This window comes from Equus asinus, chromosome 2 (genome assembly GCF_041296235.1).
Source record: "Equus asinus isolate D_3611 breed Donkey chromosome 2, EquAss-T2T_v2, whole genome shotgun sequence".
NCBI classification, from domain to species: domain Eukaryota; kingdom Metazoa; phylum Chordata; class Mammalia; order Perissodactyla; family Equidae; genus Equus; species Equus asinus.
In genome coordinates, this window is record NC_091791.1 from 77,519,266 (window position 1) to 77,546,749 (window position 27,484).

At 54.5% G+C, this 27,484-nt stretch overlaps 1 protein-coding gene across 1 annotated transcript in view; it reads right to left on the bottom strand.

The window, feature by feature from the left end:
- Positions 1–2,102: 2,102 nt before the first annotated feature.
- RET (ret proto-oncogene) overlaps positions 2,103–27,484 on the bottom strand; it is a 53,882-nt gene continuing 28,500 nt past the window's right edge. Inside the window, exons 4-20 of the mRNA XM_014841474.3 lie at positions 25,759–26,000; positions 24,320–24,515; positions 22,925–23,124; positions 20,707–20,965; positions 19,844–19,969; positions 19,149–19,259; positions 18,471–18,593; positions 17,359–17,615; positions 14,206–14,353; positions 12,602–12,709; positions 11,303–11,517; positions 11,098–11,220; positions 9,081–9,151; positions 7,616–7,753; positions 6,386–6,485; positions 4,820–4,967; positions 2,103–3,473 (exon numbers count right to left, since the gene is read on the bottom strand). Of these exons, the coding sequence (XP_014696960.1) occupies positions 3,316–3,473; positions 4,820–4,967; positions 6,386–6,485; positions 7,616–7,753; positions 9,081–9,151; positions 11,098–11,220; positions 11,303–11,517; positions 12,602–12,709; positions 14,206–14,353; positions 17,359–17,615; positions 18,471–18,593; positions 19,149–19,259; positions 19,844–19,969; positions 20,707–20,965; positions 22,925–23,124; positions 24,320–24,515; positions 25,759–26,000 (2,723 nt within the window). The 3' untranslated portion in view covers positions 2,103–3,315. The remainder of the gene's footprint in view (positions 3,474–4,819; positions 4,968–6,385; positions 6,486–7,615; positions 7,754–9,080; positions 9,152–11,097; positions 11,221–11,302; positions 11,518–12,601; positions 12,710–14,205; positions 14,354–17,358; positions 17,616–18,470; positions 18,594–19,148; positions 19,260–19,843; positions 19,970–20,706; positions 20,966–22,924; positions 23,125–24,319; positions 24,516–25,758; positions 26,001–27,484) is intronic.

A 27,484-nucleotide genomic window follows, 5' to 3' on the forward strand; every position in this document is an offset into this window, starting at 1 on the left:
ATCCTTCATGTGAGTCCCAGCTCCCTAAAGAGGTGTGAGACTCGACAAAGTTCTCACGGGGCCATCCAGGCTGCTGCTGTGGAGAAGGGACCGGGCCAGGGCAGGCAGCCTCAGTGGAGAGGGGCGTTTTCTGTCTGTGTGGGCACAGGAGCAGAGGACAAGCTCCCTGGCATCTTCAAGCTGAAGACCAGAGAGGCGCGCGCCCCCACGCTGCACGTGTCCTTTGGAACCACGTTTACTATGTCCTGTCCAGGGCCACAGAGGCAAGGATTTCTTAGGCACTTCCTAGAACCACCTTAAATACCACCAGCTACATATCCTACAAGTGAATAAGATCTAGAGGGAAGGACCCCATTCACTGCTCTGCTGGGGGAAAACTCCTTTCTTTATTCTGGAGGAAATTATGCTTTCTTTCCAAGTTTTCTTTTATATATAAAGTATTTGTCCAAACCCAGTTCTCAGATATTATATTCAACTACATTTCTACCCAGATAAGCTGGCTTTGTGGTGGGAAGGAATCCTTCATGGAGGCTGGTGGAGAATGTGCTTTTTAAGAGAAATAAACCAACCAAACACACACAAACACTCCTAATGGAAGTTCTTTGCTCTTGAAAAAGGGGCTTTTAGTATTTTACTATTAGCTTTTCTCAGCGTGGGTTTCTAAACATTCAGAGGTAGAGACTGCAGCAAATAACAGACCCTAGAAATCACATTTATTTCCAGTCCCTGTGGTCCAGGTTGAAAGAGGAAGCTGAGAGTAGATGCAGATGGTGAGGGCCAGGAGCTGTGGCACTGTGGGCCTGAGGCAGCCCCTGTGTGTGCATATGCTTATGTACGCACCCAGAAAATGACACGGGCCCTCAGCATCCAATGCACGATGCAACCGTAAATCAGATTTATGTTGGTAATAACTCATGTTGGCTGACTGATCCACCTGCTCCTTGGCAGGCATTTGAGGAGCAGCTCGTAGAATTCCTACACAACCCAACAGGAAGACATAAACAGAAGCATTTGGTATTTTAAGCTTCAGAGTGGTTCAGGGCAAAATTTTTCCTCCAACTTCTAATGGACCTTCAGTCATGACTACACATTTTACATTCTCTCTCCCACAACTGTCCAATTCCAGCTTCAAGGAATAAGCAGCAAGCAACTTGATAGAGAACTGCAAATACCTGAACTCGACATTGGCTGCTGCTCTATCCTAGGGAAGGAATTCCCGAATGGCAGAATTAGTGAGTTTTTAACAGTTATTATAAATGTGCCTATTCACATACATATTGTGCAAAACAAATCAATAGCATCACCAAGAGCCTCCTAGGCCTTCGGTCCCTATTACTTCCTGGGTGGTTACCACAACAGATTCTCCTGTGATATTTGAATCCTTGTATTGAAACTTCAAAATCAGAAGTCTGATGTTTCCCACTAGGAAGTTAAAAAGAGAAAAGAAGTTTACACATTTTATGATATGTGATTTTATTTACATAACTGAAATTATTTTATTAGTTATCTTGATTACAAAAACAAATTAACATGGTACGGTTTAAGAACCTTTCATAAATAGATTTTACAAATTTTAATAACTGACAGATTGCTACTTAATACTCAGAAATACTTAGCACTTAGTAACTTCTGCATATATGCATATGAAAATTCTGTCTGCTAGGACTAGTAAGTATGAGTACTTTTATAACTCAGGAATAGACAGATTATTAGTCAAGGGTTAATTCCTCGTCACTGGGTCAGCCAGTTAGAGCTGAAGTTCTCATTCTGCCGAGAACAAACCTGCTGAGCAACTCACACTTATTGGGTAGGCATTTTTAATAATTTGAGAGAGTTTGTCCTTATTTAATAAGACTATCATTAAGCACATCTGAAAACCAAAAGTTTACCGCTAGATATTTGTAAAAGAATTTATCACAGTGTATCTGAAAAATGGCCCCAATTAAAGCCACGTTACATCTCCAGTAAGTGTTTTTCCAGCTCTCTCTCTGGGTGTGTGTACATATATATACACACACGCAGCATGAGGCTCTGAGACATACTCAATGAAGCCTTCTTGGCCACAAAAATGCCATGATCTTACTGCTTTTGTGAAATGCCTATAAAACACAGTATTTTAATGGGGCTACTGTAAGTCCTTTCACAGTGCTTTAAGTCTGAAGACTAGGCAGTGTTTTGGTAACGACCCTCTCCTGCAAAGTTACAGTGCCGAGACAGACAGAAGCGCTGCTGGGGCTTCCCGAAAGTCACCCCCACAAGATGGGAGGAGTGCTGAGTGTCTGTGACCACAAACCAGCAGTGAAGAATGACAAGAAGCTTATGAGTCATGGTCAGAAACTAAGAAACAAAAATGGGCTTGCTATAGCAGCGTTAAGTTACAAACACAGGAAAAATGGATACATGTACGTTTTCACACAAGCTCTATAAGAGCCAAAACATTGTCTTTTCCACATCAGAACTGTAATCAGAGGTGTAGCAGTCTTTGGTCATTGTCAATGCAACTTCCAACATAACTAGCTGAGCTGTCCCTTTAAACTGAGCACTAGCTCCACCCACTCCTAATGTGTGAGATGAGCCACCACTTTTTGGTGCTGGACATGTGCCCTGTACTGAAGGCTGGCGGGGGTGGGATTCACAGCAGCCAAGTCTCTGCTGTCAGCAATCCTCGGACTGGAGGCCACTCCACGCATGAGCCCCTTTTCTTTGTACTGTTCTCATCTGGGGACTAATGGGATTTGTGGGCCCTCTCCCCTCATGCCACCTATCTACGTAGCAAATATGGCATCCAATCTCTCCATTGTGCTAAATCTAAGAATTATCTGAATCATGATAAAAATCAAATGTCTTCCTAAGAAAAGGTTACATGATTTTAAAAAACCATTCCCTAGGTTCTCAAATGCTGAGCCAAGGCCTGTCCGGCAGTCCCCGCTTCCCCCCGAGCCCTGGCAGGGCTTTGACACCACTTGGACACCACTATGAGATGTCTTTTATTCTGTTGCTTGGCCAGTTTTTTTCCTGCTGCCTTGTGTGTGTGTGCTTCAGGTTTAAATCTTGTTGCCTTGATTGCTGGCAACCAGAAAAATCAAACAGTTCAGGCAGTGAGTGAGGGACTCACATGTGTAAGCACAGAGTATGTGGTGGTCACTGATGAACACAGACCAACACTGGACACTGCCGAGGGCTGAAGAGAAAGGAGTCCCTAAATGCTGGACTCAGGACCCTCGTCCAGGGCGCTACGTCTGCTAGGGGCCAGCAGACCTTCCGTTCTCGGCATGTTCTCCCCCTCGTGAGTCCATTACCTTTCACAAAGAAATGTTAACTATCAAACGCGTCCATTAACTGTGCCGCTGAGGGTGAAACCATCCAGTTAGCATATACACTATCATTTGCATATCTCGGACACCCAGTGTTAGTGCCATCGGCTCTCGTGAGTGGTACAGGACTCTCTTCAGGCCAGTTCGGGTCTGACATGCCTAAAAATGAAAACAGATCATTTGTTCTGCACTGAAGAACAAAACTTCATGTGCAGACAGTAAGGCCTTGGCAAAACTCCCTTTGAGGTTCAAACCAAACTTCTGGTTTCTGTGCCAATTACACGAATGGTTTCTTGTTCCAGGTTTCCAAAACACTGTTATATTTAGGGGAAATGTCACGTGCTCTCTTGGTAACTGTAACATAACAGAAACTACCAATTTTGATTTGTATGAGCTTCAAACTCTCAAATCTGATAAACGTATTTGTTGACCTGTTTAACTCTTTTTACGAAGGCAGCATAAAGCATCAGCACGTTGCTGTACTAAATGGCTTACTGCAGCAGGAAGCTTCTATAGAAATTCTCTAAAGTAAAGATGCCTACTTGTCTTCCACCCAGGCCTACCACGGAGGAGAGGATCTTCCAAATCAAGGGCGCACGCAGGCGAGCCCTACAGCGTCGACATGACAAGTGGCGTGCAGCCCTAGACCCAAAGCCAGCAAGGAACCCGTGACTCAGGAGGCATGCAAAAGGAACCATCTCAGCTGAGAAAGGCTTGCAACTCCAAGACTTCAGAACGATTAATGATAAAGGTAGGAAACAGAAAAAAATTTCAAGTATTTAATTGAAGACAAAAGAAGGAGTTTTGGCAAGAACCGTATTTACTGTCCATTGCAAGACCAAAGCACCACGGACTATGTTCTTTCAAAAAGCATTTGCTCTAGCTTTTAGCACTGACTTCATAAATGACAACCATCATGACAGTGACTAATGCAAAGGATGTGAAAACAGCAGTCTGCGTGTGTCCTCCCTGAGGAGGGACACATGGCTGGGGCCAAGGCCGGACACTGTTCCCCAGCACCGGTGGCCTCCAAGAGCCACCTGCCGGCCCAGACGGGGTCTAGGGGGCCCACTGTCTGTGCTCTCAGTGCAGGCAGGGTGTGCCGGCTACTCTTTCTAAATTAAATGCCTCCCCAGATTGGGTAAATTTATCCCAGTAGTTAAATTAGAAGTACTATGACTTGATATCCACCCCAGAAAGGACTTATTCGTCATTTTCTCAATATCCCCTGAGAGGTCTGCCCTGCTCTCTTTCTCCTCATCCATCATCTTAAATTGCTGGGCAGTGTGGTTATTACACATTTTCACATCCTTTTAAAAAAACACAGTTGCAAAAATGCCTGAATGTAGACAGATGCAAAGTCAGACATTTACAAAGAAAAAGGTTCAGAGCAGACTTTGGTTTCATTCAGACCAGAAACACTCTTAAAAAGCATTACAGAGAGTAAGGACAGTGCAGAGAGGAACAATGTAGCTAGAATCTAGTAAATGCATGTGAAATTCTACCATAGAGTTTGTTTTCAATCCACGTGGAGGGGAGGGTTCGAGGGAGGGGAGCATTATTACAGTCCACCAGGGGCGTCTCCTCCTCCGAGAGGCCATCGTCGTAGAGCAGGGAGTCAGACGGGGTGGACGCAGCCAGGTCTAAGTAGTCCTGGAAGAGAGAGATGGTTGATCACTACCTCGGCACGGGCTACTACTAGACATGCCCCGGCCCCTCTCTGCCCAAGTGCAGAAGCCCTGGCTGAGTCCCATCCCACACTGGCCTACTGGCCTCTCAGCAAGACCTGAGCCTGGGGAACCAGCCTGTTGACAATGCCCAAGGCTCTGGGAGAGCTAGCTGCAGCCCCATTACTCATGTGGGAGTGCCAAGAAGCACCCCAATCTGCTGGACACTTTTCAGCTTTCCTCCAAGGACCCTTGCTGTCTAGAACATCAGTCAGGACCCAGAAATCTGAAGCCACTGATGTGGGTTCTGCACAGGATACTGCTATAGGCTTCAGCTCCCAAGCATGACGATTCTCAAGTGTGTACTACTTCCACTGCCCTGGTTAAATGCGTAAAAGAACAGTTCCGACGTTTTTCTGGCTGTTTCTCAATACTATTCGAGGAAGGCCAGCTCTTTTGGCATCAGCTATTACTTATTTTAGGACAACCCTGGATTCACAGGATTCAGCAGCTTTGCCCAAGCGATACACTGACGTTAGGTTTGTTAAAAGTGGACTGGACCATGCATCTTGCTTTTGTGTTAGAAGAAATAACAACTTTTAGTAAATGTGTCAATGTAAGGATGAAACCCCAGGGCAAGGTCTGTGCCTGTCTTGTTTACTTGTATCCCCAGCACCTAAGACAAAATACGGTATGCAGCAATTGCCCAATAAATGAGTTAAAACTTTGTTGACTCTCAAATTTAGCTGTAGAGTTGGAAACTGTAGGCACAGGGGCTGAAACTAGCCTCCCAGATATGTTTTGTTTGGCCCACACTGAGCTTTTGGGAATTTAAATGAGTTGCTAACATTAAAAACTGGAAACAACAAAAATATCCCTTAAAATTCAGAAGATCTGACATGCTGGCACTCATATTCCTATAGGTTACATACGGCTACAGTGAGGGGTTCTTTAGAGGGGGCTGGCGTGCTCACGTTTGTCACAGTCCCCACCATTCCTTAGTCACTTCCCACCCCCAGCTGGGTCCCTCAAAGCATCTGAATTTAAGACACCCACTTCAACTCTACTTTCTCATGTTCCATTATTGAAAATGACTTTATTTGGCTTTAAAATATTTTCCTCCCACTCTGTGTGTGGAGAGTTCTTCCTAAGCATCAAACTAATAATCTTGGTTTATTCATGATTTGAAAAAAAGCCCAAGGGGCCTGGCTGAAAGAGAAGGGTTCAGTTGCTGGCTGCCCTCAGACGACAGCACGACCATCTCCCTCTGCACAGCCTCACTCTACCCCTGCACTGGGAGCTCCACAGACCTAAAACCATTGCCTTGGGGTGAGGCTGGCATCCGCCCAGTGCCATGTTCAGCCTGTGAGTGGCCAGCACCAGGAATTGGCTCCAGGTACTCACTCTGCTCTTAACCATCATCTTCTCCAGGTCTTTGCTGATGTCAGCAAACACTGGTCTCTTGTCTGGCTCCTGCTTCCAGCACTGCAGCATCAGACCGTACCTGGCGGGAAGTGCAGATGGGCAGTTATAACCCAGCAAGGACCATCCAATCACAGCACCACACCCAGCACAGTGCCCTGGACCCAGGGGGTCTGTTTCCAAACCCCAAAGTTTATGCATCACTGACATCCTTCTCTGAGCTGGGCCAGGGTCTGAGGGGTCATTGGAAGCTCCAGGCACCACATGCTGTGGTCCAGCATCCTGGAAGCTTCCCTTCCCTTCAGAAAGATTTGTTTTCAATTCCCTTTCAGAGACACTGGTAAACAGTTGACGGGATGCCGCGCCCACTATGGTGGCTGAGAGGGAAATACAGTCCTTAAAACTCTTACAAAGGATGAACTGGGTGTGGAAACAAACAAACAAAAACTTCTGCCAATCACACCCCTGGCACGGCAGCAGGGCTTCCAGGGCTGCTGTGTGGGTGCACGCTGGGTCAGCTGGCTACCAGCCCAGGCCAGCCAGGGAGGCAGTACCTACTCACCCTTGCAGTCCCCTTTCTAGCCCCAAGCTTGGCACGTGGCAAGTGCACAACAGACTTTGTGGGATGGATGGCCCAGCCTGTCTCTGCCTGTGGATGGCCCCTTTCTCATGTGTTCTCAACCTGTCCTCTGAGAATCATCTGACAGACCACCGACCACCAACTACAGTGGGTGAAGACTCTGATGCCTTTGGGCTGAAGTCCAGGCTCCCCGTGCCTGACTTTGTGCTTCCACTTGGCCACTCCCTAGTACACACCCCTTGGGCCATTCTGAATTACTTGGCCCTCCCTGAGTGTCCTGTGGCGATAGGTCTCTGGCCTGGGGCTCGAGAGCGGCAACCTTAGTCTGAAGTGCCCTCTCATCCTTCCTACCTGAGCCCTGCTCCCCCTCATCCTTGTAAGTCCCCCAAGGAAGCCCAACCAGCCCCCAGCGGAGTTGGGGTCCTCAGCATCTGCCGTCATGCCTGAGGCCGGTTCTCAGACTTCTGACCTGTCATGCTCTGCCCTGTCACTACCCACCACCCAGCTCACTCTGGGCCAGTGCCCAGGGATGCTCAGGAGTGGGGAAGGAAATGAGTGCACGTGTCCCCTTTCCTCTAAAATCCAGCGTGTCCATGTCCAAGGGAGGTTGGGCCAAGGCAAAGCCTGCTCACATCTCCTCGCTGCAGTTGTCTGGCCTCTCCATCCGGTAGCCTGTCTTCAGAAGGTTGAAGAGCCGCTCAGGAGGAATCCCAGGATAGGGGTTGCCCCCCAGGGTCACAATCTCCCACAGCAGGACACCAAAGGACCATCTGTGGGGAGCAAGACGATCAGTGAGTGGCTGCACTGGGCCTGTAGTGCCCTCCATGTGGCCCACATGTCCATCCCCCCAATAGCTGCTGACCCCATCAGTCCCCAGTGCAGAGAACAGCCCAGGCCCAACTGCTCATGGGTTTCATCCTGGGCCTGCCAATTGCACAGATGGATGTGGAATGGAGGTGGGGACGAGCATCTGCCTGCCCCACGCCACCCCTTTGATGCTGAAGCCCTGCCAAGCCCCTGCCTGAGCTCGGCCCCCACACCCACAAGGGGCACCTGGCTGGCTTCAAAGTGATGTGCCGAAGCCCCAGAGATGGCACAGAGTAGCCAAACGTGAGGTGGGGACCTAGGCCACGGGGCACAGGGCTCCTTGCACAATTCCTTCACCTTTTATGTATGCTTGGGAATTTTCATAAATCTTAGGGGGAAAAAAAGCACTGCTACGGAAAAATATTTAATTGTGAGGGAAAATTTACTGTGAAGTAGGCACAAAATTGTATCAGAAAACAGCATTATCATACGAGCCCACTTACACTAATAAAAAACATTTAACTGCACACCACGGAAAAGACTAGAAGGCCATGCCTATGAGGGCCAGCCGTAGTTACTTAGGGGTGGTGGGATCCAAGTGACTTTTAGTCTCTCCATTATGCTTTTCTCTGCATTTTCCAATTGCTTTACAGTCACCTTTTGTAATCAGAAAGCAGTTGTTTAAAACTATTTAAGAACTGCCTTTTCACACCCTACATTATTCAAGATACGCATGTTTGTTGATAGCAGAACACTCAAAAACAAGTCTGCTGTGTTTTTGAAAACTATCAAGTCTTGTAATTTGACCTGGGAGACTGAGTTTTGATTCCCATCTCTGAGCAGTTTGGGGCACACCAGCCAAGAAACTCACTCAAGGCCACCCCAGCCTGCGGGTGGGGCCAAGTCCTAGGGGGACCTGTCTGACCCCAGCCCATGTCAGGCCCACAGGAGGGGAACTGTGGCTCGGCCTGTATGTCACTAAGATGCCAAGAGAGGAGAGGGGAAGGGAGATTGGGGGGGTGGGACGAGATGGGAGGAGAGGGGGATTTGCAGCCACCTGCTTACTGCTCCACGCATTCCACTGTGGCTTTCAGAACTACTGCCTGGGCCCTGGCCATTTGCTGAATGAATACACAAAGTCTCCTCAGCTTGGGTGGGGTCACTGTGGATGGGTGGCATGAGCTGACAGGCGCTCAAGGCCAGCACTGTTCCCCAGCTGAGCTTCCTGACAGGCGTCATGGCCCCTTAAGTGTATAATTTCCACCCCAGCAAGGCTCCACCCACACTTACACATCACTTTGGGTGGTGTAGATATGATCAAAAAGGGACTCAATTGCCATCCATTTGACTGGAATCCGACCCTAAAGAGAGAGAGGAAAAAAAGGCATTAATGTCTCTCTGACACCCTGAGAAATGGGGGAGGGGGATGTAGAGGAGGGTGGGGCCGTGTCCCAGGCACTTCCAGCTCTTGAGGGATGCTGAATAATGACACCTTGAATGTTCCTGGGTACAGAACTGGCAGCACAGCCTTGGAGGGGCCGTAGCTACAGCATGGCCCTCCCAAGCATGGCTGAGATGCCAGAGGGAGTCAGCTGGTCTGCCCACAGCCACACAGGGCATGCTTGTCATGCAGCACATCCTTGCTGAGAAGAAACCCAAGGAGTTGAGACCAAGCCCAAGCCAGATCCCCCTATGACTGCATCTGGGAAGCTCTGGGGCGCCCTGGATAGTGTTGCCCAAGTTGTGGGCCAAGAACACTGTCCAGCAAGATGTCCCCTGATTTCTGAAGGCAAACGAATTTGGGAAACCAACATCTAGTGCTTCCATCCTGGGGACTTCTGACGCAAACTAACACACTAAAGCCTCTTCTGAGAAGCTCTGAGGGAAGAAATCTATTTACACGCCTTGGGGCCGGTTTTTTCCTTTTATTTTATCCAGGGCCATTTTAGCATCCTCTGAAAGAGTGCCCCCCACCACAGCGGTGCTGGCATCAGACCTAACAAAACCTTTCCAATGCAACTTGAGAACAGCTTTTCAATAGGTTTAAGTCTTAAGGCACAAATCAATAAAAAAGTGACAGCACCGGATTTTAATGCAACATTTACTGTAACTCCTTTCTCTTTAAAGCATTCCTCAGGATTTATGTCCTTAAGCACCATGACTGTTTCTGGGGCATGTGTCTGTAACAACGCTGCCTGCAGCCTCTGCTCTCCAGGGGCTGAGGTGGCTCTTCTGCTTGGATGTCTTGTGCTTCTCCATGCCGTGACACAGGGCCTTCATGAAGGACAGACAGTGCGCCCACAGGAAGGTTCTGTCCACGCCCCTCCACGGGCAGGGAGTAGCCCTCTCTGCTTCCCCTTCAGCAGTTCTGAGATGTGCTGTCACCACGGAAACCCCAAAAGAAATGGAACATCATCCTCACAGCCGTTGACAACACATGGGCTTCTCCCGACCACTCAGAGCAGAGCTGGAGTGTAAGCGGTTCCTTTTTGTGTTTTTCTTTTTTGAGCAGCGTCTGTTCTGACTGCTGGGTCACCCACAGCTCTGGTGAGCTGGCTCTGTCTGGTCTGTCATAGGGAGGCTACAGGAGATGGGCTGAGAGGGCAACAGAACTAAGAAGGTCAAGACCAATGCCACAGGGAACTGGACAATGCCAGGGAACCAGATGTCCCCAGAAGGGTCCTGGACCACCTACTGCAGAGAAAGCTTCCAAGAACCGTATGCTGCATCTCTGGACCCCATCTCCAGGGCCTCCTGTGTGTCTTCCAAACTCCCCCAGCTGGGGGTTCCCAGGGCCTCTCTTGGGGAACCTACACCTGCAAAGTGGTTCATTCCTTTCTGCAAAGAATGACTGCCAAGCTTGGGTTTATTTCACTTTACTGTCCTCTGAGTAAAGAGCTAAAGTTACACAGAAAGGAAATGGTGACCTTTCACTCTGTAGAAGTGAGAGGAACAACTGCAGAGAAGAGAACGGGTATTTCTGCAACCTTAGGTGACCTTCAACAGTGACTGTGACTAAACACAAGAGAAGCTATGCGGCCCCAGCTCCCTGGCAGGCAGCTCTGGAAGGGTGGGTATGGCCCTCAGGGAGAGAAGAAACAGACCCGGGGATGAGTCCTGAACTGGGTCTCTGGGGACCCAAGATCAGGAAAGGATTTGGGGACAAGGGCTAGAAGCTTAGATGCTAAAAATCTGCTTTACCCTCTCCAGATGTTCTAAGTGTCCTGCCCCACCCCTGCGGGCACCCTGACTACTGCCCCCCATCCAGCCTGCGAGCCCCGGGTCAGCACACCCCAGGACACGGTACCTTGCTCCTCTTCACGTAGGAATCCTCCTCATAAACGTCTCGGGACAGGCCAAAATCCGAAATCTTCATCTTCCGCCCCTCAGCTACTAGGACATTTCTGGCTGCCAAGTCCCGATGGACAAGCTATGAGAAAGACAATAGTAGGAACCCCTGAAACCTGGGCCCCATCACGGGCAGTGGGGGGCCGGGCTGGGACGGCACATACCTTCATCTCAGCCAGGTACTGCATCCCCCGAGAGATCTGCCAGGCGAAGGAGATGAGGTCGCCCATGGTCAGGGCCCGCTCGTCGGGGTTGTCCAGGTAGCTGGAGTTGCGGCTGCCTCCACTGCCCACGTAGCCAGGCCCTGCCTTGCGGCTCTCCCGGAGGAAGCCCCGCAGGGAGCCATACTTGGCATACTCCACGATGAGGAGGAGTGGCCCTGGGGGCAGACAGGGGGCTGTGGGCTGGCTGCCTGCGGGGCTCTGGGCAGGCGGAAGTCAGACCAGCTCTGGGTGCTTCCTGGAGCATGGAAGAGCCTGCAGGGCTCCTGGGCAGGCTCTGCACCCTATGAATAAGGGGGCAGATGGACACAGCCCTGCTCTGGGTGGTGAGTGCCTGGATTCTGGGCAGCGCGAGGACTCATTAAGTCCCAGCTCACTCTCACATCACTTGCTCTCTGCCTCTCCACTGCCCGTGCCAAAGCTGACCTTCTCCCGGGGTGCCCACAGCAGACTGCCATGTGCTCAGTGCTGCCCTAGGAGGCTGCTAGGATGTCATGCTTTTCTACATCCTCAGTCCGGCTGCAGCATGGGCTGGGGACAGCTAATGGAGGCAGAGAGTCTGGATCCACACATGGCCACCTGCTCCCTGCTCCCACCCGCTCTCAGCAGCTCTTGGGCTGCAGTCCTGCCCTAGGCCCAGCCCTGAGTCCTGCTGGTGCTGACCTGCATCACTGCTGCTCTCGCCCTGCTTGCTCCCTGTCTCCCTCATACCCTCAACACACACAACGCATGTGCACACAGTGAGAAGCCCCTGGGTGGCAGAGTGGGTTTGGAAAACCAATAGACCAGGCTGGTCTTCTGTGTCCTGTGAGAAATGGTGACATGTCTTTGCCATGTAGGGCTGGAGTTGGGGTCACCTGGAGGTTATGGCACACCTGGTCCCTAGTAAGTGCCCAGGAGGCACCATCTATTTCTGGAGCCCCCTGCCCTGGGAGATCTGCCTGGAACAGTGCTGACAACCAGCAAGTCACCAGAGACCTTTGAGCAGCCCCAGCAGGCCCAGGGAGCACTCAGAGCAGAGGCCTGATGCAGGAATTCCTGCAGCAGCTCCTCCCAGACCTCTAACTGATGCAGGAGGATGCAAGCTCCAGGCAGGGGCCAGAGCCAGAGAGCATGTTTCCAGGAGGATAGAGAACAGAGGTCAGAGAAAGAGAGGATGGGGAAAGGAGAGGAGGAAGAATGGAGCGGCCCAGAGCCCTATGGCCTATGCCTGGCAGCTGCCCGTCCCTCAGCTGGCCTTACCATCCTGGCTGCAGGCCCCGTACAGCTTGATGACCTGTGGGTGGTTGACCTGCTTCAGGAGATTGAACTCTGACAGGAGGTCCCGCAGCTCGCTTGGGGAGGCGTTCTCTGAAATGCATAGAAACAGAGCAGGCTGCAAACCAATCTTTCCTGGAAGCCCCTTCTGTGACCATGCTGGGTCACATGACCCACACCAGAGGTCTGCACAGACCATGGTTATCTCCTTCAGACATCCGACCCAGTTTCAGATCATGGCCCGCAAAGACCCTGTGTGATGGCTGACAGAGACCTCATCTGCCTCTGGGGAGTAAGATCCCTGAGGAGCAAACTTCCAGATGAGCAGGATCTTTCCACGGAAAGCCTCCCAGGGCTGGGCTGTGTGTATAAGTGGCATTATTTCCCTCCAATCACCATTATTTTAAAGACAGTGGTGCACAGAGACCGCCCCCCACCATTAATCCTTCTGGGAAGGTAAGGGGACTCCCTGGTGTCCCCAAACACCCGATGATGAAGCACTCAACAGTGGGGGGCGAGGCCTGGAGAAGGGTGAAGACCATGAGACTTCACAGAAGTCCTCTTGCACACTGAGTGCATGCATCCCAAGGGTGGGAAGAGCTGTGCTCTGCTCCCACCAAGAGCCTGGGTGTGGAGGTATCTGGAGTCAGAGCTGTGGCTAAATAGTTCTTCTGGGTCAGCTGCAACGTGGTCCACTGCCCAGCTGTGCTATGCCACCTCCTCTGGCTGCAGACTTGTCTGGAAACAAGAAGAAAGCTGGGAGACAGGGCATTGGGACCCCATGGATCACATGGGGGTGGCCTGGGGCCAGCTTCACTGTGTTCCCTTAGGGCCTGGGGTCTCACGGACAAGGGGCGACCTCAGTCTGAGGGCCTGGGTAAGCATCCAGAAGCACTCTGCGCTATGTGGCCCCCGACTGCTGCACTAGAACCTGCATGTGCACCGGTCAACTTGTGCCTGCCGCACGGCTGCTGGGCCCTCCCTCGGTTGGTGGAGCCTGGCCACGGCAGAGAGCATCCGCCCAATCTCTGCTGAAAAACATGAGTATGAGTGTGCGTGTGTGCGTGTACATGTGTGTCCGCCCAGAGCCAAGCTTGTGGCATGACTGGTCACTTGTGGCAAGACTGGGGTAGAGTAGGCCCACTGGGGGCCACTGGGGATCAGGCAAGGCAGGGCCCTAGGGGGCAGGGGCCAGTCCTAACAGGCGGTCTCTTCACCAGGACCCCAGTGGATGCTTGGCTGAGAGGAATGAATGGGGCAGACTGGGGTGGAGAGAGCTGGCGATTCAAAACCAAAAGGCTTTTAAATTTTTAAAATCTCAGATCTTTATCCAACATTGGTATAGAAACAGAGCCACTCTAGAACCTTCCAAGGGAAGAAAGTCCTTGCTCTGCTTCCCATCACCCGAGCCCACATCATGCACAGTGGGGGTCCCCAGACTGTGGCCACTCAGAACAGCAATGGGAGGCTCTTCAGGAGGTGCCAGGCTGGCTGCCTGTGCCCTGGCTTTTGGAGTGGCCTCATCCACCCCAGGAGCTCCTGCAGGTGTATGTGACAGAGCCACCTGTGTGCACTGCCTGGACAGGTACCTTTCAGCATCTTCACAGCCACGGTCGTGTACCCAGCTTTGCCTTTTAGCCTGAAGGCCGTTGCCTCGACCACTTTTCCAAATTCGCCTTCTCCCAGAGTTTTTCCAAGAACCAAGTTCTTCCGAGGGAATTCCCACTTTGGATCCTCCTACGTTGGGGTTGAAGGAAGGGAGAGAAGAGAAGAGGAGAGAAAGATAGTAAGGGTAAGAGGCCAGGAAGAGGGGAGACCCAGAAACAAGCCCCTGGTGATCAGGCTCCAGTGTGCAGAAAACTGACTGTCATCTGAACCAGTAGGTGATGGCCACCCATGTCCCCCAAGGACAGGACCCCACAGTTGGGCCCTGAGGTGCCGTTACATGATGAATCTCTCCCATGGCAGGTGTTGCCATGGACCGGCCCTGGACTCTGGTGTCCTGGGCCACCCCAGGCCCATGTCGTTGTCTCTCAGGGCTTACTCAGCACCCACAGGTGCTCACAGGGGAGTATGGCCTCTTTGCTGGGAGTCAGGCCCAAGCCTCTTGACACTGCCTCCGCTTTGGACACCAGGCCCACAAGGGGCTGACTGGCCTGCAGCCCAGGCGCTGGTGTGCCCTCTCCAGAGATCCCCAGGACCCTGAAGAGGACCGAACTGGCCCCAGCGGCCCAAGTTGCCTCTCAGCCCAGGACCCCCAGCTACAGGTAGAAGTGTCCAGTGTAACTTCTCTGCATGGTAGCCCCTGGAAAAGCACCACTGTGCTCCTTGGGAACCTCCACTTGACGTGTGGAAGAGGCTGCTCCTCCCATGGGGCTGGCTGTCACCTTGAACCTGCACATACCTGCTCACCGTGCTCTCCTCCACCTCCCTGTCATTCCACTGAAGTCCCATCCATGCACCAGGCCCACTCAAGGGCACTCTGACATGCCTTACCAGACCCCCAGCTGGGCCCCATGTTCTTGAACTCTGACTGGGGATGCTGAAGCCTGTCTGGAACCACCCCTCCTGTGCCACCACCGGGCATCCACTTCCCCAAGTCTCCCTGCAGCTGCGCATGGGTGTGATTTCAGGGTGATGCTCACAATGTGCTCTGCCAGGCTCACCCAACCAACTGGGATGACACCACTGGGGACCCGCTGCCCCCAGATGACCAGAGCCATGCTTTCTGATATCTGGGTTGCAGAGGAAGCCCAATCTCAGCACCGTGGCCAGGGGCACCACCCAGCCAGCTCCTGGGCCTCATGGTGTTATCTCGGGTTCCTTGAGAACCCACAATCAGGGTCAGAGTTGACAACCTCGTCATCACTGCCCTGGTGTCCTCACCTCCACACTGCACTGGATAACCATTTACTGCACACAGAGATGCACTAAGCACGCATGAATATCACCGTCTTGATCCTCTTAAAAATGTTCAAAATCATTCCCCCCACTTTATTTTTTAATTTTTTTTTAAAGGTTGGCACCTGAGCTAACAACTGTTGCCAATCTTCCTTTTTTTTAAATTGCTCTTTCTCCCCAAATTCCCCCAGTACATAGTTGTATATTTTAGTTGTGAGTCCCTCCAGTTGTGGCATGTGGGACGCTGCCTCAACATGACCTGACAAGCGGTGCCATGTCCGCGCCCAGGATCCGAACCAGTGAAACCCTGGGCCACCAAAGCAAGCGCGCGAACTTAACCAATCAACCACAGGGCCAGCCTCATCCCACTTTATATAAGAGAAAACTGAGGCCGAGTGGTTGAGTAATGTGTCCAGGACCCCAGAGCTGGTCAGTGTGGCCCACAGGCCTCAGATCGGGCTCTGGCCACTCTGCCTTCCGGGCCAGAGGTGACATGGGCCGAGGGTGGTGCATGTCCACTTGCCAGAAGTGCTCTTCCTGTGCCCCTCACTGCAAACCACCAGGGCATATAAAGGAATCAAATGGCTCATCCTAGAGGCCTTCTCTGGAGGCTGAAATGCTGCTGGTGACAAGGGTTGTAGATGCCCCCCCCCACACCTGCCAAGTGATTGGAACTAGGAAAGCCGGGAGGGAGGCCACAGTGGCCACCACCTCCGGGAACTGCCTCCACGGCCCAGACTCTCACCAGGGGTGAGCACCCCTTGGATGGCACTTCCTATAAACCCCAGCCTGAGCTGGAGACTGCCAGGGCCCCAGGGCCTCGCGGTCCACCCTCTTACAGAAAGGTGCTGAGCTTCCCACCTGGAGGCCCCTGCCGAAGTGCACCCACTGCAGTGCTCCCTGCCCAACCTCATGGGTGGCACTTCTGTTCCCATGCACCCTCAGCTCTAAGCACTTCCCTCAGCCCCTCCCAGAACCTGGCTTCCTGCACCTCAGGGAATTCCCGACGAGAAGGCTGAAGGGGCACGGCAGGCAGAGGGGAGGCTTGGCCAGCATGGGAGCCTCTGAGGAGCACGGGCTGACCACAGGTCCAGGCCCTCCCATGCAGAAGGGGCTCGGGAAGCCTGCTGGCTCTGGCTGGCACTCCCTGTTGGATGGCTGGTCACAGAGCCGTGGGGCCTGGCTCTACCATGGGCGCCTCAGAGGCCCCTCAGCAACCCCTCCCTCCACTGCGGATGGACTCCCCTCCTGCCGCTGCCATCCTGGCCAAGCCCCAACCTGCTACCATTTCTCGCCTGGATGGGGACAGTGCCTCATCACAGGGCTCCTACTTCTGCACCCTCCCTTAGACTCCCCAACAGAGTGGCCGCACAAATGAAGCAGAACATGGGCCTCTTCTGCTCAAGCCCCAACCCCCAGGGGCCCCACCCTCTGAGAATAAAATCCACATCACTCTTTAGGGCCTCCCTGCAGCCCTTGGGGCGCCTGCAGGACAGTTCTTCTGTCAGGTACAGCGTAGCCTGACCTCCCAGTATCCTCATGGCCCAAATCTCAGTCCACCTAAATCAGCACCCTTTGGTCTCCAGCCGCTAAACAGCCTCCATGCTCTCAGCCCCCTGCCCTCTGTCCTCCCTGGAAGGCAGCTCGGTGAGGGCAGCAGGGTTACTGTAACACTTGCGGTGTCCTCCGGCAGGGAAGGATGCACTAGCCTCTCGGGGGCTGTAGGACACGCAGCAGGAGCCCTGCGTGCCCCTTCCTGTCTGCACCTCCAGCTGCTGGAGACCAGAGGCCAGCGCCACCTGCAGGGCCTCTGGAAGGGGCTGCCTCCCGTAGAACCTCACCGGGATCTTGAAGGCGTCCACAGAGACCTGGTTCTCCATGGAGTCCAGCGAGGGCCGGCGGGCACCGGCCGAGGAGTAGCTGACCGGGAAGGCCTGGGTGGGCCGGCGGAAGGTCATCTCGGCTGAGGCGATGGGCGGCTTGTGGGCATTCTTGTGGTAGCGGTGGATGCAGAAGGTGGAGAGCAGCACGGAGACGATGAAGGAGAAGAGCACGGCCGCTGCGATCACTGTGCGGCACAGTTCGTCACACAGCAGAGCTGCGGGCAGGGGTGTGTGAGGGGCCACAGGCCAGGAGGGGTCCGCAGCGCGGCCAGGTCTCCGGCCTGCCAGGTTCACAGCAGCCCGGAAGTGGTGGCTGTGACAAACTTTGAGCAGGCAGCAAGTGCTGCTGGAGTGAAGGTAGGAGAACAACTGCCAACACTCCAACAGCACTGAGGGTGGCAGGTACCATCAGGTATGGTTTCCCTATTGGAGACGGTTACCACTCTCTTACACAAGGAATGAGAGGCACAGAGAGTGTAAGCAGCCTGCCCAAGGTCACACAGCAGATGTAGTGCACCCACTGCACCAACCGTGGAAGGCGGCACTGCAGCCAGCTGGCCCTGGAGGGCAGGCGGGGAGGTGAAATCCTTCCTCTGTGTTCCCCATATCTTTTGTATTTTCTTTATAAAAAGGGGGAAGTGGAGGAATGTGGCTCAGGACCTAGGACCATGCAACACCTCTAATACCAGCAAAGTGTCCCTGGGCTCCCATGAGCTCAGTGGAGCCCATGCCACCCACCACCTGCTGCCCCAGAAGAGGCACCTGGAGGCTCTGGCTGGGGTGGGGACCCAGTCAGTCAGTGCTGTGTGCCGTCAAGGGCCTGCACAGGGACAATCTGAGCAGATGCTGTTATTTGGTGGAAGAACTAATTTTCTAGCCCAGTCTTTATAGTAGAACTTCAGGTCAGAAGGCACTCTACAGAGGCCCCCATCCAGCTCCTTGTGTGCACAGATGGGGGAATCGAGGCCCAGAGGGAAGGAGAAGGTCTCCCTGGTTTCACTTGCCTTCCTGCAATTTCCTCCCTGGCTCGCTGGGGCTCAGGGAGGTGTGGGAAGCCTAGCCCCTCTCACCCTGGCTGTCTTCCGGCTCACAGAAGCACTTCTTCTCCTCAGGGAAGCAGTTGCAGATGCCGAAGCCGGCTTTAATCCCCCGGCGCTCCCCTGGCTCATGCCCACCAATGATGCTGCCGCCCCCTGGTGACAGAAACAGCCTCTCAGCCTCCCACTCAGCTTCCTGGGGTGACCAGACAGGAATGCAAGAGGGCCCTCCCCACTTGAAGTCAGCATGCTCAGGCGCAGGGAGGGCAGTGAGCTCAGAAGTCTGGGTCACCCGAGCAGGAGTCTCAGCATGACCTGCCCCTAAGTCAGTTCCCCGGCCACAGCAGGTGGGAGGGGGAACCCATAGCCTGCCCCGGGCCCTTGCTGAGGTCCACACAAAGTTGCTTTTCAGAAGCAGAGAAGGGGCAGCCAGGAGTCAGCAGAACGGGGGAGAGGGAGCTGCCTCCATGTGAGCTGACCAGGGGGACACTGCAGAGTGCAGGTCAGGGCACCAAGCTCCACAGTTCTGGGGGGGCAGAGCCCTTTGTTCAAATGAAATGTTAGAAAACGGTTTGGGACATAAAACTCAGGAGCTCGGTCAGTCTGGCTGAAGTAGAGATGGGAGTCCAAGCCTCTCCCCCTCACTACCCCCACCCACCCCGGGCCCCATGCTGGCTCGGGTTGACCTCGCAGGCCCAGCAAGCTGCTTACGGAGGCAGTCCTGGGGGCAGACATTGGCATCTCTGCTCTCCACAGCGTCACAGTGGCCATCGGGGCAGGTCCTGATGCTGGGGGAGCAGGTGGAGAAGTTCCTGGTGATCCCTGCGACACACAGTGGGCCGGTCACCTCCACCCGGGTCACATGGGAGTGCCTGCCCTGGTCAGACCACTAGAGCCAAGAGGGCGGAAGCCCAGGGCCTCCTAGGCCAGACCGGCCCCTCCAAGGAGCAAACTGAGGCCTGCGCAGGGAAACCATGAGTGAGACCCTTGTGGTGGGCGCGGCTTAGAGTCAACAGGGTCCACATCCAAGCCAGCTCAGGCCCCTCCTTCCCTGGGGCCACATTCCTTGGCCTAGGACGTCCCAGGTAGAGCCTCTCTGTCCCCTGCACCTCCCAACTTTGGCCCAGACCTTCCAAAGCCCAAAGAGAGTCCAGCCCCCGGGCACCTGTGGCCCCAGTGATGAACACCCTGACTGTCCTTGTGCTGCCCACACTCTGCACTCCTGCCCGCCCTCTCCTGACATCAGGAGCCACAATGGGGGACAAGGTGCTGGAGAACAGACTTGGAGTGGGGAGGGCCACCGCAGAGGCTGGAAGGGCCTACATGGACCCCGTTTCCACTCAGCCATCACCACCCCTCTTGATCACCCAGCCGCAGTGATCTGTGTGGCTCTGCGTGGGGCCTACCTTTGCCATCTCCCTGTCTCCACTCGCACCTGCCGGTCAGAGAGCCCAGGCCACCACACTCCTCACACTCGGGCCGCCTCTTGCTGACTGCACAGGACAGGGGGCAGCCTGGCTCCTCAGCCATGTCTGGGGGTGGCAGAAAGCAGGTCACAGGGGGCCGGCCGGGGTCCAGCGTCCAGCCAGCACCCTCAGACAGGGGCAGCACTGGCTGAGCTGCTCCCATGGGCAGAGCCCAGAGGGCGAGGGTGATTCAGCACCAAGGTGCAGGGCAGGGGTGGGGCCTGCTGGGGAAGGGCGCTGGCACCATAGTCACAAAGTGGGGACAGCTACTGGACTGGGATAAGTATGGAGGGAGGGTGTTAGGTGGCCAGACTTAGCCAGTGATGCATAGGACGCCCAGTTAAATCTGAATTTCAAATAAAGAGTGAATGCTCGCTTTGTGTAAAGTCCCTAATATTACGTGGACATGCTTGGAAGTTTGTCTTCTAAGAGACTCTGCAAAGGTTACATGGGACATAAAAAACTGCTCATTGTTGACCTGAAATTGAAATTTAACTCGGGTCCTGTATTTCATTTGGCAGCCCTGAGGCAAGTGCTCGTGCAGAATGCGTGACAGTGGTGATGGGGAATGGTGACCATTTATTGCATAGTCACTCTGGGCTAAGCTGTTTCCCACTTTCCCCTTGTCCCTCCAGCTCCGCCATGTGGCATGCATTGTTATTCTCATGTTACAGGGAAGGAGACAGGCTCAGGGAAGCTGCCAGTAGATGCAGGGAGCAGGACCAGGCCCCTTCCATGTGCGGGAAGCCCGTGGCCCCACCACATTCCACCCATCCCGACCCTCACAGGGCCCCGGCACTCACACGTCCCCTCCACGGTGACAAGCACTGGGGCCTGGGCCTGCCTGCGGGTCGGCCGGTCAGCGGCCACCACTGTGTACTGGAGCTGGGTACACTCGGGCCGCCGCAGGGCCTCCGTGTCATTCACGAACAGGGTCCCTGAGGTGTCCTCAGCCGAGGTGACCACCCCCAGGGCACTGCAGTTGGCGCTGGGAAGCTGCAGCTTATACTGCACATGGATGCCACTGAATTCCTGGCAGTTCTCCACACAGACTTTCCCAATCTAGGCAGGGGGCACAGGGAACGCCTTAGCTGGTGGCTGGACCAGCCTGCGATGGCAGCTGGAGAGGCTCCCAGGTAGCCCGAGTCCTGGAACAGTCCCCTACGCAGCCCGGGGATGGCAGCCCCCCTGACTCCCCATCCTCCATGCCCTGGAACCTGCAGACCCATCCACCTGCCTGGCCCTTCCCAGGCCATCACACCACCATCTACCCCAGCTCCTGGGAGCTGGAGGTGAAAGCAACTTAGTGCACTGAGGTTTGGTTAGTGGCTGGCGCTGCAGGGAGGAGCAGGCTAGTCTGGTTCATTCCTCACTTGCTTACTCATTCAGCACAAAGGCCAACTGGATCCCCCCAGTGTACCTCCTTCGCTTCTTCTGGCCAGGTCAGTTTTGCTCTGGAGACCACAGTTCCCATCCTTAGTGCCTGTGGCTAGGGTGGTCCACTCCCTCCCAGGTCACTCGCCTGGTCGGTCAGAGCACTGCACCCGGCTCACATGACTCGTGCAATGGGGCTGCCTGTTCCACATAGGATTCGGCGCCTTCCGGGACTTTGGCTGGAACCCCTGAGGAAGAGGGGATGCTTCTCCCAGAGATGCCAGGCTGGGGCCTGGAGTCAGGCGGGGGCGTGGCGAGGCTGGGGTGGGGCCCTGACTGCAGCCACACAGCAGGTCCTTGCTTAGCTCAGGGCAGAGCCAGGCTCCTCCCAGCCCACACCTGACACCGCAACAAAACCAGCCTCCTGGGTCTCCCAGCATTTCCCCATACAAAGCGTGCTCACTTCCACTCTCTGATGTGATCCTCAAAATTGCCCAAGGTCACTATCTTCCATTTATAATCATAAAGCTAGGGAGGGGGTGAGAGACCCCAGTGAGTCTGGGGCTGGACTGGGACTCAGGTCCCTGTGGTCTCCTGAGTCTGTTTCAGCACAGGTGACCCACCTCCAGTCTGCTCCCACTCAGCCGCCCTCGGAAATCCATCAGGGCCCTCTGCCTCATCACCTCCCACTATCCTTAACCCCTGCCTTCGTGAAAAGGCCCCCGGGGTGGGTGGCAGGTCAAGAAGCTTAGATATGTCTAAGGGTGGGGTCCTTTTTGCGCTGGGCCCCAGTGGCTGCCAGGAGTGGAGGGGGCACGAGAACCAACCACAGAAACTGGCAAAACCACTGGGACAACAGGAGATGGCCCTAAACATGACGTTCTGAAGAGGATGTATCCACAGCCGCTCCACTAGGAGAGAGCAGTATGTTAAATCATATGCATGCCGTAACTGCAAGGAAACTTTAAAAAGTGCTTAAGAGAAACATTCTAGAAAGAACTGCACCAAAATGCTAAGCACTACTTGTTAAGGGAAGACTCGGTCCCTCCTCTCTATCACTTATTTTCTTTGATGGATACTTATTACTTTATTTTTTCCACTTCTAATCATTATTTTCCAATGACAAACACAAGATAAGCTCTAGCAAAGCTACTTGCTGAGTAAAAAGTGGAAGCACTCCCAGCCTCTCCCCACAGAGGGCGCCAGGGTTAACTGCCGCCTGCGTTTACAGGCTTGCAAATTTTCCGTCAATGAAGATTTGTTTTTGAACATACAGAGCCACGTGAGCCCAATATTTCTGCAAACCACTTTTTCACTTAACAATCCACCAGGAATGTCTTCCAAGTCAGCACACGTAGATTTACCTGGCGTTACTCTTACATTAGTAGAAAACATGTTTTAAAGTTACCAAGAAGGGAGAGGTTAAAAAAGAGGGCTCAGGGAGCCCACCAGCCCTGCCTGTGTTCCACTCTCCCACAGCCCCAGCCTCTCAGGCCCTGTGCCTGGGCCTCCCCCACTCCGTGTACAGTTAGCCCAGGGAGGGGCTGTCACCCACTCCCAGCCCTGCTTGCAATCCTCTAAACAGAGTGCCCCATCCTGGGTCCCCTGGGTCTCCACGCCCCTCCTCAGGCAGGCAGCAGGCCTCACCTGGGCAAAGCGGCGGGCCCGCCTGCTCACGGTGAAGGAGTAAGCGCTGGGCAAGCGCAGGCTGACGGGCAGCACAGACACGTTGAAGTGGAGGAGGAGGATGCCCTCACCAGGGCCCTGGAAGTCCGAGTCGTTGACTAGCACGGCCAGCTGCAGCTCGCGGCTCTCCGAGATGGGGAGGCTCCTATTCAGAACCAGCCCTGCGGGTGGGGGCACGGTGATGACTGCCTAGCTGGTCCGGGCCTGGGGCCACTCCCCCGTGCCAATGCATACCTCCTCCCAGATGCATATCCTGCACACACATGCACACTTGTGCAAACATATACTTTCACACGCACAGATAACAGACCTGGCAGGCAAGGCTAAGTTAGAACCACCAGTTGAACGTTAGCTGTTGTGCTGAGCTGGAAGCCCAGAGAACCCTTCTCAGCTGCGAGGTAATGTGTCTTTGTGTGCGTGTGTGTGTGTGTTTGTGGGGGGTGGGCACACACGAGGTAAAGACCCACCACCACTGAGGCCCTGGAAAGACTGTTCTGGCCCTCCAGTTCCCCCAGAGAACTCTCAACAGCAGCAGCCTCCAGGGGACCCGTGGACTCCACAGGTCTCCAGTGCCTGGGAGCTGACACACTTCTGTGTACCTGCCACGTGCCAAGGCTATGGTTCTGGTTTAGTAGAGATAGAAGGATTGGGGGAGGGGAATCTGGTACACACGATGTATGGATCAGCCAAGCAGAAAGGAATAAATGTACCAGTGATCCTGGGTTCCCCTAAAAGCAGATCCTAAAATCCAAGTGCAACTGGGGTATTTGGAAGGTGATCCCAGAAGACATGGGCAGGAGGGCACGGGAGGGAGGCAAGGCAGCTGGTGAAGATGCCCATCCCACAGGTGAGCATGGTGGGCACCTGGAGCTTAGCCCTGCGGGTGCATTCCAGAAGCCAAACAGGACAGTCACCTCAGAATCCTCCTACTCGAGGGCATGGGGCTGCTATTGTACACCAACTCCTGTTAATAGAGAGCTGCTGGTGGGGGGAGCAATGATCCCCTGGCACTCGGGCACCTGGGGGGCGGCAAAACAGGTGCCAGGGGCAAGAAAGGCCTCAGGCAATGACATAGGTGTTTGCAGTGAGCCCTGGTGTGGTCAGCATGGGGAGGTGTGGTGGGGGTCCTGCCAGGGTTGGCCATAGGGTAGTTCAGGGAGAGAGGACAGCCCATGAAATCCCACCAAGGTGGCCACAGTGAGCCCAACAGAGATAAGGAAGGGCTGGGTGGAGGGGAGGAAGGGGCGGCTGCCTGGGGCTCAGAGGACCAGGACAGGTGACTGTGTGTGCAGGGAGCTGTCCTGCCAAGAACAGTTCCCTGGGGAGCCCAGCCAGGCCATGCCTGGCCCCTCTTACTGTAGTCATGCACGGTGGCCCGCACAAAGCTGCCGTTGGCCTGGACCAAAGTCTCATTGGGCAAGTGCTCTACACGGAAGGTCTGGAGGGCCCAGGCGTCCCCAGGGAGCAGCGTGCTTGTGTACCGCCTCAGGAGCTCCCCAGACGCCGGCACTACATCCGCATCGAAGACACGTAGTGTGGCCACCACAGTGCCCTGCAGAGAACAGGGGTGCCAGTCAGACCCGGTGAGAGAGACCCCTCAGAGCTCCTGAAGCCCAAGACCACGGGAGGACGTGTGCCCCACAGGTGGAGCAGGTGTGTGCAGTCAGAGCTAGCTCTAGAGACAGGGTGACCTGGTTCAAGTTCCCATGGCACCCCTCACCAGCCTGGCCCGGTCACCCTCCCTAGGCCACTGTGCCTCACCTGAGCAACAGGTGTGACAGACATCTTCCTGTCAGGATGGACTAGAGCAGATGCCCTGGTACCCTGCTGGCAGGCCTCATCCAGGTCCCCCCAGAGCAGAGTGAGTACCCCTACTCTCCCCTGAGGAAGCTGGGCGCCCAGGGTGGAGGGATTAGCTTAGTGTCATGCAGCCATACATGGCAGAGCCAGGACCCACACCCAGGTGTACACCAGAACGCTCTCCTCCAAGCATCTTCTGTATACCAGGCTGGAGGGATCACGAGGAAGACTGAGCAAAGTCACAGGGTACCTCTGCTCTCTCTGCTAACCGGGGTCCCTGCTGTCACCCCAAGGCGGCCCTGCCAAGCTCATGCGACATTTCTCCACAAGATGTATTTTTCTCCTGCCCGCCAGCCCATCCACCAGACCTGCTCCTGGGGTGCCCAGAGATGCAGGCAAAGATAACACCCTACAGCCGCGCCCTCCCACTGTAGTCAGCCGGCTGCAGGATTGCCCAAGGCCCAGCAGGTGGCAGTCACGCTCCATCTGCGCGGACCAGAGAGGGGCGGGGAGGCGTAGGGCGATCCCCGCTGGATCCACTGCCTTTCCACTCCCAAGTACCCTCCAGAACATCAAGGGCCCTCCCTTGAGGGCCTGATAGGCCGGCTCCCGGCACATGTCCTCTCCCCTCTTCGGGGCAGAGCGCCGCGCCCGCTCGGTGGCACAGGTGCGTCCCCAGACTAGCGTCCATGGGCCTTGCCGGCCTGGTCACACACAGGCTGGGCACCCAGGGGCTCGGCCTGCCAGGTCAGCGGTCAACTGGGTGCCAATGGGCTGGCCTCCTCTGTCCCCTTCAGCTGCCTTGGAGGCGGACAGAAAACCCCGACAGACGGACGGACAAATGAAAGACAAATAACCAAAAGGATCGTGGGCCACGTGGCTGGATGGTGGGATGGCCAGCTGAACAGACCAAGGATAAATGGCAGATGGAGAGGCAGACACCGACCAGACAGACGGATGGCCCACAACAGACAAGCACACGAGCTGCTAGGCACCTCCTTCCGCTTGAACTCCACCACGGCGCTGGCAGTATCAACGCCCCCGAGGAAGGTGGGCGCTGAGTCGTCCTCATCGTACACGGTCACGAGGAAGGGCACCATCACCTCCTCCTCGCGCGCACCGATGCGCACCGTGCATACGGCCACCAGCTCGTACTTCTCCCGCCGCTCGCGGTCCAGGGCCCAGCGCGTGCTCACTTCCAGGCTGTCCGGGGCACAGCGGAATGGCAGACTCTCCCCTGCACACGAAGCAGACAAGGCACCCCAGCATGACCCGTGGGCTGGGGATAGGGTGAGCTGCCCAGCTCAGGGGTCCACTAGGAGTGGTGGCATGGGAGGGGTCTTTGTGGACAGCTGGGGTGCATGCTGGCCGCGGGCCCGCGCTCCCCGAGGGCCCTGCCCTCCCAGACTCCTTGGCTCCGACGGGGCACAGCACTCCAGTCTGCAGCGATGACTGTACTGAGCTTTGCTGTGGCTGCAGCCTTCACTGGCGCAGATGGGGAAGAACTGGGACCAGGAGGCCTGCGACAGGTCCTCAGCCTGATCACCCCAGGAGGGCTGTGCCCCCTTCACGCGTCTTGCCTCGGCTGTGGGGAGGGGTGGCACCAGCTCAGCCAGGCTGCAGGCCCAGAGATTCAGCTCCAGCATTTGCTGGTTTTTGAAAAAATGTTAGGATTTATTTTTTTTTTTTTTTAATATGGAAGCAATATGTGCTCATTTTAGAGATGGGAGAAATAAAGGCACAATACCACCCTTGAAAACAAACACAGTGGATACTGGTGTATGATTTTACGTTAACACAAATATTTCCACCTGCCTGGTTCAAATCCCTGCTCTACACCTCATGGCTGTGTGGCCCCAGGCTGGTTGTTCTGTCGCTCTGTGCCTCCATTTCCTCACTAGAAGATGGGATGATGAAGGCAATGGTGCCTGTTCCTCCCCAGGCACACTTGTAGGTTTAGTCACTCTTGTATCTTCCCACAACTGGGTGAAGGCAGGACCAGTAACCAACACACTCTTCGCCCCAAGCCTGTCCTGGAATTCATCCTCCAGACATAACCCAGAAAAGGGGAAATGCTGAAGGCCTGAAGGTCAACACTGACCACCCTCACAGCCGACCACGGGACATCACATACATCTCACATCAGTGCCACACGTTACATGTGGATTACACATGTGGGAACTGCTTATCATAGAAAGTTTCCCTCTATTGTTTATGGTTACAAAAACATGCTCAACAAAATTTAATTATGTACTTTTTAGTGAAAAAGGGCAGCATGCTAAACCCCATGCTTTGCTGGCAACCTTGCACAGACACCTATCCCTGCCACAGGGCAGGTGAAAGGATGCTGCGGGCAGGACTGACTTCTCACTTTACGGAGATTTTCTTTAGCGTTATCACCGTGTATGCAATAAAACTGGTGTGAATCCAGCTTCTACCTCCTAGCAGTCCAGGTAGTAAGTGCTCCTTTTGAGTCCCAGTTCCTTGCCTTTAAACGGTTTAATGGCACCTCACATGTGGCTGCTCAGCTGCCTTCTTTCTTCCCCACTGGGATCCAACTCTCTCCCCGTGCCCCACACCTGTGCTCTTGGCCTCCTCAGGACCATCTTGAGGCAGGGTCATCTTGTGGTAAGGTTGGCTGTCCTTGCAGCTGCTCAGGCAGAATCCTGGAGCCAAGCTTGGTTTCCTCTTTCCCTCAACACCCCACATCCAACTTATCAT